Source organism: Bubalus bubalis, chromosome 2 (genome assembly GCF_019923935.1).
Source record: "Bubalus bubalis isolate 160015118507 breed Murrah chromosome 2, NDDB_SH_1, whole genome shotgun sequence".
In the NCBI taxonomy this organism is placed as follows: Eukaryota; Metazoa; Chordata; class Mammalia; order Artiodactyla; family Bovidae; genus Bubalus; species Bubalus bubalis.
This window is the reverse complement of record NC_059158.1, coordinates 35,532,431-35,546,658: the sequence shown is the minus strand read 5'-3', so window position 1 is coordinate 35,546,658 and position 14,228 is coordinate 35,532,431. Positions and strand designations below refer to the sequence as shown.

The 14,228-nt window shown below is 36.9% G+C and overlaps 1 protein-coding gene across 10 annotated transcripts in view; it reads left to right on the top strand.

The window, feature by feature from the left end:
- Nucleotides 1-14,228, top strand: part of UBR2 (ubiquitin protein ligase E3 component n-recognin 2) — a 108,306-nt gene that overhangs the window by 24,526 nt on the left and 69,552 nt on the right. For all 10 annotated transcript variants that reach the window (XM_006069206.3, XM_025269837.2, XM_006069204.3 and 7 more), the window contains exons 3-4: nucleotides 7,959-8,037; nucleotides 9,942-10,055. In XM_006069206.3, the coding sequence (XP_006069268.1) occupies nucleotides 7,959-8,037; nucleotides 9,942-10,055 (193 nt within the window). The remainder of the gene's footprint in view (nucleotides 1-7,958; nucleotides 8,038-9,941; nucleotides 10,056-14,228) is intronic.

Below are 14,228 nucleotides of genomic sequence, written 5' to 3'. Positions count from 1 at the left end.
TGATGCTGTGAAAGTGCTGCACTCAATATGCCAGCAAATTTGGAAAACTCAGCAGTGGCCACAGGACTGGAAAAGGTCAGTTTTCATTCCAGTCCCAAAGAAAGGCAGTGCCAAAGAATGCTCAAACTACTGCACAACTGCACTCATCTCACACGCTAGTAAAGTAATGCTCAAAATTCTCCAAGCCAGGCTTCAGCAATATGTGAACCGTGAACTCCCTGATGTTCAAGCTGGTTTTAGAAAAGGCAGAGGAACCAGAGATCAAATTGCCAACATCCGCTGGATCATGGAAAAAGCAAGAGAGTTCCAGAAAAACATCTATTTCTGCTTTATTGACTATGCCAAAGCCTTTGACTGTGTGGATCACAGTAAACTGTGGGAAATTCTGAAAGAGATGGGAATACCCGACCACCTGATCTGCCTATTGAGAAATTTGTATGCAGGTCAGGAAGCAACAGTTAGAACTGGACATGGACCAACAGACTGGTTCCAAATAGGAAAAGGAGTTCGTCAAGGCTGTATATTGTCACCCTGCTTATTTAACTTATATGCAGAGTACATCATGAGAAACGCTGGACTGGAAGAAACACAAGCTGGAATCAAGATTGCCGGGAGAATTATCAATAACCTCAGATATGCAGATGACACCACCCTTATGGCAGAAAGTGAAGAGGAACTCAAAAGCCTCTTGATGAAAGTGAAAGAGGAGAGTGAAAAAGTTGGCTTAAAGCTCAACATTCAGAAAATGAAGATCATGGCATCCGTCCCACCACTTCATGGGAAATAGATGGGGAAACGGTGGAAACAGTGTCAGACTTTATTTTTCTGGGCTCCAAAATCACTGCAGATGGTGACTGCAGCCATGAAATTAAAAGATGCTTACTCCTTGGAAGGAAAGTTATGACCAACCTAGATAGCATATTCAAAAGCAGAGACATTACTTTGCCAACAAAGGTTCGTCTAGTCAAGGCTATGGTTTTTCCTGTGGTCATGTATGGATGTGAGAGTTGGACTGTGAAGAAGGCTGAGCGCCGAAGAATTGATGCTTTTGAACTGTGGTGTTGGAGAAGACTCTTGAGAGTCCCTTGGACTGCAAGGAGATCCAACCAGTCCATCCTGAAGGAGATCAGCCCTGGGATTTCTTTGGAAGGAATGATGCTAAAGCTGAGACTCCAGTACTTTGGCCACCTCATTTGAAGAGTTGACTCATTGGAAAAGACTCTGATGCTGGGAGGGGTTGGGGGCAGGAGGAGAAGGGGACGACAGAGGATGAGATGGCTGGATGGCGTCACTGACTCGATGGACGTGAGTCTGAGTGAACTCCGGGAGTTGGTGATGAACAGGGAGGCCTGGTGTGCTGCGATTCATGAGGTCGCAAAGAGTCGGACACGACTGAGCGACTGATCTGATCTGAATGTTTGTTTCCTTGTACTTTGGTTAACATTAAGGAAAGCTTTTAAGGAAAAGTAAGGGTGTAAAGGGACTCTACTATTTTTGCAACTGTTCTATAAATAAAATTATTTCAAAGATAAAAAAGGTAAACATGGAGTTCAAGAAGTTAGAACAATTGAGCTCATTCAAAAGAAGAGAAAGAAAGGAAATTAAAAGATCAGAAAAGGAAACACAAGTAAAAAGTTGGGATACTTACTCTTTGGAATTATTAAGGCAATTTTCTGAGAAGACCTAGTAAAAAAAAAAGAAGGTGAACATATATAAAATTCAGAATGAAGATTGATACACTCACTGCATTCCTTGTGGTGGTGTCATTTCTTGCAAAGCTGGGTCCTCTCTGTTGCTAATTTTTAAAAAGCAGATACCTGTGAAATAAGAAATGAGGGTGGCAGTATCCAGTTTGATTCTAAAATTTGAGAAATTGTGCAGTGTCCAACAGGTGCTAAATTCTTCGAGTCTAAGTGTTTGATCACAGAATTGTTAGGTGTTTCATTTGGTGTAATGGTGCCCTGAAGGAAACTATTGAGACGCTAAAGATGCCATGAACCAAGAAAGTGTGACAACCTCTGAAATGCAAGAATTATGAACAAGTAAATGCAAAAAAAGAAAACACACACAGAAATTGAAAATGTAGATGAAATGGATAAATTTGTAGAAAAGTGATAGGCAACTTGAATATATTATGTGAAATAGTATGAAACATGGAAGGGTAATCAAAGATCTTCCCTCCCTAAAATCCCATACCTGGATGACTATACGGGTGAATTCTATCAAATTTTGAAGGAACAGTTGATTCCTTTCTTAAACAAGTTACTACAGAAAATGGGAAAGTAGTGAAAACTGCCTCTTTATGAGGCTACTTATCAGCTTGATTTCAAGCCCTGATAAATTCAAGGAGATGTTATAAAGCCATTTCCTTCATTCATATAGATGAAAGAATCCTAAATAAAATATTAAATATCTGAATCCAAGAATATACTAAAAGAGTGATGCATCATGATCAAACAGAATTTAGTTCAGTAATCCAAAGATGGAGAAGGCAATGGCAACCCACTCCAGTACTCTTGCCTGGAAAATCCCATGGATGGAGGAGCCTGGTAGGCTGCAGCCCATGGGGTCGCTAAGAGTCGGACACGACTGGGCGACTTCACTTTCACTTTTCACTTTCATGCATTGGAGGAGGAAATGGCAACCCACTCCAGTGTTCTTGCCTGGAGAATCCCAGGGATGGTGGGGCCTGGTGGGCTGCCATCTATGGGGTCGCACAGAGTCGGACATGACTGAAGCGACTTAGCAGCAGCAATCCAAAGATAGTTCATCTTTAAAATAATTATTAATGTAATTCACCATTTTAATAGCTGAGAAAAGAAAAATGTTTTACTGATTTGAATCAGATAAGTGTTTTGTAAATTTTAGTTATTGTTTGTGATCTAATTCTTAGCAAACAAAGAATATATAAGGGAACTTAGATTGAGTATTTGTATATTAGATTTCTCTTAAGTTTTTTTGTTATGGATATTTTCAAGCATAAAGGTAGAGTGAGAGGTCTAATATACCTGAGAGTACTCATTGGTGAGCGCGAGTAATTACCAGTATATGGCAGCTCTTTAATCTGTGCACACGTACAGGCTTATACACTTTTTCTTGCCCTGCCAGATTATTTTGAAGAACATTCCAGATAGCGTACTTTTTAAAAAAATCAATACTCACTATGTGCCTTTTTTCTCTATAACCATTAATGTCTTAAGATAATTAACACTAATTCCTTAATATTATCTACTGTCTAGCAGGGTTGAACTTGTCTTAATTGACTTATAAATGTGGCTTCAGAATTCACACATTGCATTTGGCTGTTAATCATTTTTTTCTTTTAAACTATAATAGCTCCTTTACTTCTTTTTTTCATTTTTCTATTTATGTTACTAAGAAACCAGGTCATTTGTCCTATGGAATTTTCCACATTCTGGGTTTGGCTGATTGTGTCCACATGATATTGCTTAACATTTTTCTTTTTTCCCGGTCTTTCTTCTAAACAGGTAGTTAGGCTTGGTTAACTTCTATTATTAGGGAAGGGGGTGGATAGTAATTTTATAATTTTGATGCATAACTTCTTTTAATAAACTTCTTATATCTTAACTGACCTGCCCATCAGACACCTGCTTATTTATTATTTATGTTTGGCTGCGCTGGATCTTTGTTACTGTGAGTAGATTTTCCCTGGTTGCGGTGAGGAGAGGCTACTTCTCATTGTGTTGCACAGGCTTCTCATTGCGGTGGCTTCTCTTGTTGGAGGCCATGGGCTCTAGAGCGAAAGGGCTTCCGTAGTTGCAGCACACAAGATGACTGGTTGCAGCATATGGGCTCCAGGGCGCGGGTTCGGTAGTTGTGACATACGGGCTTAGTTGCTCTGCCGCGTGTGGAATATCCCCAACCAGGGATCAAACCTGTGTCCCCTGCCTTGGCTGGTGGATTCTTATCCACTGTGCCACCCCAGGAAAGTCAGAGGCATAACTTCTTATTTCCTCATATCAGGAGGCACGTAATGCTTGGCTGCTTGTAAGATTGACCAGTAGGTTTAGGTACCTAGCAGATGCAACCATTGTAAAGGTGTCCGTCAGCCTTTCATTTATTTCTTTATTTTGCCTCATTATGCGGCTTGTGGGATCTTATTTCCCCAGCAGGGATTGAACTCATGCTCTCTGCATTGAAAGCGTGGAGTCTTACCGACCAGACTGCCAAGGAATTCCCTCTACCAGCTTTTTTGCCTAATGTTTTAGCAGTCAGTGATGGCTTGCTGCCTGGATCTTTATTTTGTTAGGTGGTCACAAAATGGTGCTATTCGAATTTATCATCTCTTTTTTATTAGCTAGTCTTCTATAAAGAAGAAATACAATCCCTCATCAATCCTTTGATTACCCTGAGGCACAGTTTATATAGGAAAGGCAAGATAAATGCTTGACTCCTTTTAGAAGAGCACTTTCTTACTAAACCTACAGTGAACATAATACTTAATGAGTGATATCACTGAGTTTATCACTTTCTAAGTAAACTGACAGTGAATATAATACTTAATAAGAACCTTTAGATGTGTTTAATATCTAAAGCCAAGACAAAGATGCCCACTATTACTGCTGCTGTTTAACATTTTACTCAAAGTCCTTGTCCATAGTATAAGGGAAGAAAAGTAAAACATATAAATATTGTAAGGAAAAAATTTAAATTGTCATTGTGTACAGACTATATACTCATTTACTTCAGGGGAAAAAGAATCAGCAAACTATTAAAATTGCTTAAGTTTATCAAGGGTATTAAAAATCGATAATGTTTCTTTTCATCATCCTTAACTAACTAGAAAATGAAAAAAAATTTAAATGTGTGTCATTAAAACAACAAAATCTAAAAAGTACCTAGATAATTTACTCTTAAAAGGATGCTATTACTCCTGAAGTTTATCAATAAATTCCAGGTAGTCTATGTCAAAATTTTAGCTGAATATTTTTGAGGAACTCTGTATAAACTTATGTGATTAAGCCTTTAAAAAAGGAGAATAAAGGGGAGTTTATCCTATCAGGTATTAAGATATTCTACGAAAAGCCATAGTAATACAGTGTGGTTTAGTATAAGAACAAATAGGTCACTCAAACATATTAGAGAACCTAGATACAGACCTAAGTAATGGAACTTAATATGTTTAAAGGTGACACCACAATCAATAGGTAAAAATTAGATTGTTTACTAGATGGCTTCAGACAAAGAAAGCAGCTCATTATGAAGAAATAAAAGTTATCTCTGTTATATGCAAATGTAGATTCCAGATGGATGAAGCACCTAAATGTGAAAAATACCAAAAGATTTCATGTAAGAAAAGTATTTTCTTTAAAAGCATATATTTTTGTGACCTAGGATTGGGAAAAGAAGTTCTAAAAATCTCAAAGCACAAACCAATTTGTGTGTAAATTTAATTGCATCAAAATAGGGAGTTCTGTTTAACAAAGGACCCCTTGTGCAAAACTAATACACACGTGACACATGGGAGACAATATTTGCAGTTCTAAATGGCCAAGTGATTAATGTTCACTAGACTAAGTTATATAGGGAACTCCTGCAAATAAGGGAGATGAAGCAATCCCAGCAGGAAAATGGGCATAGGATATAACCAGGCAGTTTATAGAAAAGGAAATCCTCAAAGCAGTAAGTATATGAAGAGTTGCTCAAATGTATTAGAAAAATACAAATTAAAATAGTAAAGTATTATTTCATAGGGCTTCCCTTGTAGCTCAGTCAGTAAAGAATCTGCCTGCAGTGCAGGAGACCTGGGTTCGATCCCTGGGTTGGGAAGATCCCCTGGAGGAGGGCATGGCAACCCACTCCAGAATCCTTGCCTGAAAAATCTCATGGACAGAGGAGCCTGGTGGGCTGCAGTCCATGGGGTCGCAAAGAGTCGGGCATGACTGAGCGACTAACCCTTACTTACTTATTTCATATATGTTATGCTGATTGTTGTATAGTTGCTAAGTTGTGTCCCACTCTTTTGTGACCCCATGAACTGTAACCCACCAAGTTCTTCTGTCCGTGGGATTTCACAGGCAAGAATACTGGAGTGGGTTACCATTTCCTTCTCCAGGGGATCTTCCCAACCCAGGGATTGAACCTGTATCTCCTGCATTGGCTGGTGGATCCTTTACTGCTAAGCCACCAGGGGAGCCCCTGTTAGGCTTGTACATATAAGCAAACCAGAGAAAAACTTAATGCTAGTGAAGATACAGGGCTATAAAAACCCTTACACACTGCTGGGAAACATGGAACCACTCTGTACAGTAGCATGGCACTTAGAATAAAAACTTTATATATGTATGTATATGACCCAGCAGTTCTGCTCTAGAGTTGATTTACCAAAAAAATCTCAATCAGATCTATAGAGAACATTTACAGGGATGTTCATTGCAGCATTATTTGTGGTAGAAAGGCATTGGAGGTAATCCAGGTATCTGGTGCAGGGATAGTATAGAGAAAAAATGCTTTGGAACACTCCATGACATATTAGAAGCTTCTATAGCGATTAGAAGCAGCACATCAAATGTACACATACAGAATGAATGGATTGTGTTGCAGAACTGAAAAAGTAAAGAACAGAATGAGAGAATGATACATAACAGTAATATTTGCACACATCAAAAATACATGCACTTAGTAAACAAATATTTACTGTACAGCACAGGAAGCTATATTCAGTGTCTTTTCATAACCTATAATGGAAAAGAATCTGGAATATATATGTGTATATGTGTATCTGAATCACTTTGCTGTATACCTGAAACTAATAAAATATTGTAAAACAGCTGTTTTAAAAAGAATAAAAGAAATACATGTACTCAAAAACATTTTGCAAGAATATATACAAATAAAGGGCTTCTCTGGTGGGTCAGCAGGTAAAGAATCTGCCTGCAATGCAGGAGACCCGGGTTCAATCTCAGGGTCGGGAAGATCCCCTGGAGAAGGGAATGGCTAGCCTGGAGAATTCCATGGACAGAGGAGCCTGGCGAGCTACCAGTCCATGGGGTTGCAAAAAGTTGGACACGACTGAGCCACTAGCATACACAAATAAAAGACAATAATAAGGATATTAGGGTGGTCGCCTATGAGGATACAGAAACAGGATAAGGGGAAATGTAAAGATTTTCATGACTCCCATCTCATTTCATAGAATCATAGAGATTCTCTTATTTAAAGTATGATATGTAAGTATATCTAACTGACAGTATGATAAAAGCAAATGAAGTGACTGAGGCTACCATTGTCACCCCATTCACCTTGTGGAATCTTACTCTCCCATCAGGATGTCTTATGAACCATAAATGTTGTGCGACCATCAGATATACAAGTGTAGAGACCCATGTCAGCCTCTATATTGAACGCTTAGTATATGATTGCCTTTTAAATTGGTGAAAATTTAAATAGATATATGTTTTAATATTATCTTCTTGCATCTTGCTTTTGGGGAGTGTACATAGAAACCACTTAGATGACCCTTGGTCTGAATTATCTGTTTGGATAAAGTTACTTGAAATCTCAGGATATATCTTGCTGCTGCTAAGTCGCTTCAGTCGTGTCCGACTCTGTGCGACCCCATAGACGGCAGCCTGCCAGGCTCCCCTGTCCCTGACATTATATCTTAAGAATGTATAATATGTAAAATTGATTCCATATACATCTATGTGTTTTCATATAAAATACGATTTCCCCAAATCTTTAGGGGAAATTGCCATTCTGGTAATATGTGCCCTCTAAGACCCCCTAATATACATCCAATATGAGAAACAGTTTCTTAAGCAGACTTCATTGATCAAAGATCTGACAGATCTTCTGGAGCAATAATTTTTTTCTTTTTACAGCAAGGCTTTTCACTATTCTGGCTCTTCTAAGATAGAGTCTAGTTTGAAATACTACATTGTAAAATATACAGTTATTTTATACATTCTGATTTTTTTTTTTCTTTAACTTTACAGAGACTGTGCAGTTGATCCAACTTGTGTTTTATGCATGGAGTGCTTTTTGGGAAGTATTCACAGAGACCACCGATATAGGGTTAGTAATATCCAGATGATAACCACACCTAGTATTGAAATTTATACTCAATACATTTTCTTCCTTTTTAAAATTCCAAAATTTAACACTGAAACTGGGGAGAGTGGTTAAGAAATGTGTTAATTTAAGTACTGTTAAACATGTGATGGCAGTGTAGAGACAAATTATGAATCCAGATTTCATGGAATAGATGGTTTAAGAAAGGCAAGACAGATGTTCCAGTATTGGTTTTCAGCTAGTTTGCTTTGCTGTTTATTTTTAATGTTTATTATCTTGCTAATTCTAGCTTTATAAAGGAGGTTATCAAAAATTAGAGAATAAAGATGAGAGTTAAAATGTGAAAGGGAAACTCTGAAGGGAGAATGACTGAGCAAAATAAGGAAAAGTGACAGGATTATACCTTTAAGAAATATTCTGTTGGTGAACTTCTACAGAATATTTGTTGTTTCTTAATGTGAAAGAGGCAGCTATTATTATACAGTGTAGAAGAGAGCCAACTCTATAACATAAGGCTAACCAGGTTTTGTTTGTTTTACTGCTATAATACAATCAATACTTTTCCAAAAATCAAGTGTGTTTGCTTTTAAATCAGGGCCACAGAATACATAGGCAGATTATTGCTAAGCCTGTCCTGGTTCCTCTACTGGAAATTGAAGACAGCTATGAACATTCAAAAATTTAGGGAGCTGTTAGTAGCTGGAACTTCTAACACTAATCTCAAGTAAAATGATAGAGAAGAAATATTGCACTCATTCTATTAGTTCAAGAGCTTTATTAGTTCAGGACTTTTTCTCCTGTTTGTTTTTATTTACTCTACCCAAGTATTGATAATAATCAACTAAAACAGCTGCAAAATTAAATTCATATTTTTGTATATTTTTTTAATTTCATAAATCAGCAAGAGCATCCTAGTTTCCTTTAGGCTGTTCTACCTATCTTTGGTAACCAGAGCACACATAAGAGCTATAGGGTGAAGTTACCATTTTCCATATGCCTGCCTCTCGTGTTTCTTGGTATCTTTGCAGCCCTTAAGAATAACTGTCATTTGTGAGTTTACATTAATTACCTTGTGATATGTAACACATAAATACTTTCCTTGAGGAAAATATGAAAGGCTCTTTCTAAAATTTGCACCTATACCCATGCATAAACTCACAGCATGTTTTCAGAAGCAGAATTTCCAATCTCCTAATTATTAAATAATAAGTTTTATCTTGCCAGATTCCTTGAATCATTGCTGTATTTTAAGGAAGCAGGAATAATTCTTGATCCCCACAAGTGGTAAAAGGAAATACCAGGTGGTATTTCGAGAGTTTTCTTCCTTTTCAAAGAATGCTATTTAGAGAGTTTTAGAAAAGAAAAAATAAATGATTTCTATACTTTTCATTGGTCACTTTTCTGATACACATGCAGCACTCTTATTAGACTTTTGTAGAAGATAGCAGTTATAGGAATCTTTGTAACTATTGAATCTGTTCTAGTATGTCATTGCCTGGTAGCACAGATACCAGCAGTGTTAGCCAAAACCTAGCAAGAAAACCCTTGTGATTTTTACTAATTAGAAACTCATGCAAGTGGACATATTTTACCTCTTTAAAATAGATATAGCCTTGTTTGGTAGAAACCAATGCAATACTGTAAAGCAATTATTCTTCAATTAAAAATAAATAAAAAATAGATGTTGCTTACTAAACACTATAAAGTATCTTATTTTGATATCCCTTAAACTAGCCCATTTAAAATAAGTTTTAAAACATTGAAAGATTTGACATTTTGATTTTATCCTCCAAAGAAATTAAACATTTTAGCAGTGTTATTTCCTTAGCACTTGATATTCCTATTTATAAGCTAATAGTCCTCAGTAAATACTTATTGACAAGATACTTTACAATTTCTTTTTCAAGATGACAACATCAGGAGGTGGAGGTTTCTGTGACTGTGGTGATACTGAAGCTTGGAAAGAGGGTCCTCACTGTCAGAAACATGAACTTAACACCTATGAAACTGAGGAAGAAGAGGTAAAAACATTTTCACAAAAGTTGTTACTAAGGAAATACTGTTTTAACTATGTTTTTGAAATATTTTCACACCTAGAATTAGGTTGTAATATAGAATTATATAAGTAAAATAGTCCTCTCACAATAAACTGTCCAAGTATACTTGAAAAGCTTTTTTGCATTTTATGGATGCCATACAGTTACTAATAGAACACACTTGAAATTCTAGAAATTTAATTTAATTTGGACTTTTGCATTTGTTTTATTTTAAGCATATATGAGTTTTTTTTAAGTCTTCATTTTTTATTAAAAGGATTATTTTTGTAGACCAGTTAGCTTAGCTGATTTTTATTTGTGTTGTGACCAAGACTTTGTAGACTGGATACCTTTCTTTTCTATAGTCATCCATAGCAACCAGTCCTACTCATCGTCTCCCAGTGAATCAGTGTCGTTGGATATGTGATGGGCAAACATTGGGATGATAGCTCAGTACAGATTATACTTACTCCAGTAAATAATGTGCTTTCTAAAATTATCATTGATCCTTCATTGTTTTTCTTTAAATGATATTTGGAATGATTCAGTGGATTCTCACTAAATAAATAACTTCAAACTCTGCTGTTGTGGCAGTTGATATTTGATTTAGGATCTTATTTCAGATTTTAATTTTAAATGGCAGAGAGGTGGGTATATTTAAAGTACTTATGCATTGTTAGTAAGTAGATCTCATATAGATTTGGGGCAAGTGGACATTACTAGTCCTTCCTCGTGCATATATCTTCCTGGTCTCGAGTATTTTAACAGAATGACCAAAGAACTTATAGTGTAGGACAGTGTCTTTTAAACGTGTTCCACTGTGTTTTGGATGGATTAAGTTTGTGCAGAATGATTCAGTGCTATCGAAAACATATTTGTTTGTGTTTCATTTGCTTTGTGCATGTGTACTGCGACTATTTGCTAAAGAGAGATGCCAAGTGATCAGGGTTTCCGATTTCTCCACTGGCAGTTGGAACAGCTCCATTTTTATCTCTTACATATTGGATTGTGATTCTGTATATAAAAATACAAGCAAGGCAAACAAAGATAAATTTGGAAAAGGGGATTTTAACTTTTGAAAAAAAGTTGAGAACTAGTATAAAACTTTAGGATTCTGGGAGAAAATATTTACAAATCATATCTGATAAGTGTCTGGTATCTAGAATATATAAACTCAGCAACAAAAAGACAACACAATTAAAAATGGGCAAAGGACCTGAATAGACATTTCTCCAAAGAAGATATAATATAAATGACCAACAAACACATGAAAACATGCTCAAGATTATTAGTCATTCAGTCAGTTCAGTTCAGTTCAGTCACTCAGTCATGTCCGACTCTTTGCGACCCCATGAATCGCAGCACGCCAGGCCTCCCTGTCCATCACCAACTCCCGGAGTTCACTCAGACTCACGTCCATCGAGTCAGTGATGCCATCCAGCCATGTCATCCTCTGTCATTAGGGAATTGTAAATCAAACCACAGTGAGATACCACTTCACACCCATTAGGATGGACATAATCAAAAAAGTGGTAAATAGATTGGAAAGAATATAGAGAAATTGGAATTCTGCAGTGCTAGTGGGAATACAAAATGATGCAGCACTGTGGAAAACAGTTTGGCTATTCCTCAAACGGTAAACATTGCCATATAAGCCTGTAATTTCATTTCTAGGTATATATGCAAAAGAATTAAAAACAAATATTCTGATATGTACATGCACAAACATGTTAGTAGCAGCATTATTCGTAATAGCCAAAAGGTGGAAATAGCAGCCAAAATGTCTTTCAGTGTGTGAATGGATAAACATACAGTGTAATATTACTCAGTTATAAAAAGAAATGAAGTAATGAACTTTCAAAACATCATGAAAGAAGCCAGACACAGAGGGTCATATATTGTATGATTCCATTTACATGAAATATCCAGAAGAGAAATCTGTTTCGAACAGACTGGTGGTTGCCAGGGGATAGGGAAGAGAAGAATGGAGAAAAACTGCTTCATGGGTAAGGGCTTTACTCTGAAGTGATAGAAATGTTTAGAACTAGATAACAGGTGATCGTGGCTCAATATGAGGTACAGATACCAGCAGATTGTTCACTTTATGTTTTCTAAGAAAAATTATGAATCTGCTTGCAGTTACTCTGTTCGCTTTATTCTCATATGTTAGTGGGGTAGCTATCAAGTAGTGAAGACAGGTTAATTTCCTAAATTTTAAGAAGATGCTGAGACTTCAGGTGGTCTAGTGGTTAAGAATCTACATGCCAGTGCAGGAGACACAGGTTCAGTCCCTGGTCTGGGAAAATTTCACATGCTGTGGAGCAACTAAGCCCGTTAACTGCAACCACTGAGCCCGAGTAGTTGCATGCTGCAGCTACTGAGGCCTGAGCACCTAGAGCCCGTGCTCTGCAACAGGAAAAGCCACTTCAGTGAGAAGCCCACACTCACCACAGCTAGACAAAGCCTGTGCACAGCAGTGAAGACCCAGTGCAGTAAACATAAAATAAGTAAATTTTTAAAATTTAATACTGTTGGGAAAAAAAAAAAATGCCAGCAAGATACCTGCTTGAGTGAAATTATATGGTCCTGCCTGGAGAATATATATTCCAGCAATTTGATAGAAAATCAAAACTCCAGACTCTGCCATTTTATTCCTACTTAAGAATTCAGTTAAGAGAATGCAGTCTTTAAGGAAAGACTGCCGCTGCTGCTAAGTCGCTTCAGTCGTGTCCGACTCTGTGCGACCCCATGGACTGCAGCCCACGAGGCTCCCCGTCCCTGAGATTCTCCAGGCAAGAACACTGGAGTGGGTTGCCATTTCCTTCTCCAATGCATGAAAGTGAAAAGTGAAACTGAAGTCGTGTCTGACTCTAGGCAACCCCATGGTCTGCAGCCCACCAGGCTCCTCTGTCCATGGGATTTTCCAGGCAAGAGTACTGGAGTGGGGTGCCATTGCCTTCTCTGAGGAAAGACTAGAAGATATTAAAAAGATAGCATTCTGTTTAGCATACCTGGTCCCCACTCACTGAATTCATACATTATCTCGGTTTTCTGTATTTTGTACTTGAAATGGAAGAAAGCTATGTAGTACTTGAAACATGGCTTTTTAGTCTGTCATAGAATTGTTTTTATTGAACATAATTTTATTTTTGTTGTACATTCAGCCTACATCTTAAGAAAAAGTTGGAAAAATTGGATTATATACTTTTGTTGGGATAGTGTTTAGAACAGCTGTGTAAGATAAATACTACTGTTACCCATATTTTGTAGCTGTGGAAACTTGAATCTTATTTTAAAAAAGTTGTCTGCAGTACCCCACACAGTAAGTGTTGGTGCTGGGCTTTAAACCCAGGTATTTCAGACAACTCTGATAGTACATTAACTGATTTTTTGGAAACATTTTTTGGCGGTGGAATTTTTTTTTAAATGAAATTTTAATTAAATCCCAGTAGTAAAACATAAAATTGATATTATTAATGAATTTATTTTTTATAAGTTGGAATGTATATTATTTACTTGTTAGAAAGGCATTCATGATTATTTTGTTTCTAGTTAATTTCTAGTTTTAGTTGGGCAGTGTGAAGAAAGCTCTCCCTCATACCTTATTCACATAAGACAGCAGTTAAACTCTTTAAATTATAAGGTTACTTTTTTCCTCTTCTTTTTTTTCTGTTTGGCTGTGTCACTTGGCTTGCAGGATCTTAGTTCCCCAACCAGGGACTGAACACATGCCCTCAGCAGTAAAAACTCAGAGTCCCAACTACTGGACCACCAGGGAATTCTCTTTTTTTTTCTTTTGACATTCTGAAAATTCAAACATTATAGAGGTATAGAAGCATATCACATAAAAGATTAAAGTTCTCCATAATTCCCATGGTCTTCCAAGATAACAGTAGCCTTTTTAACTCACTGACAAAGGCTTGCATTCTCTAATATAAATGTCATCAAAACCATTATTAATCATAATAGGTAATACAACATAGGATAAGACAGTCATTTATTTTCTCATTCTGACTGACTTATGCTGTGATAAGAGCACTTTGAACAGAGGTCTCTTCAAATAGCATTTGATTTCCCATTGTACACATGAATAGACTTGCACAGCCTAGCATCTCTTCACTGCAGAAATGTTTCTTAATCTGTAGCCATTTTCAAGAA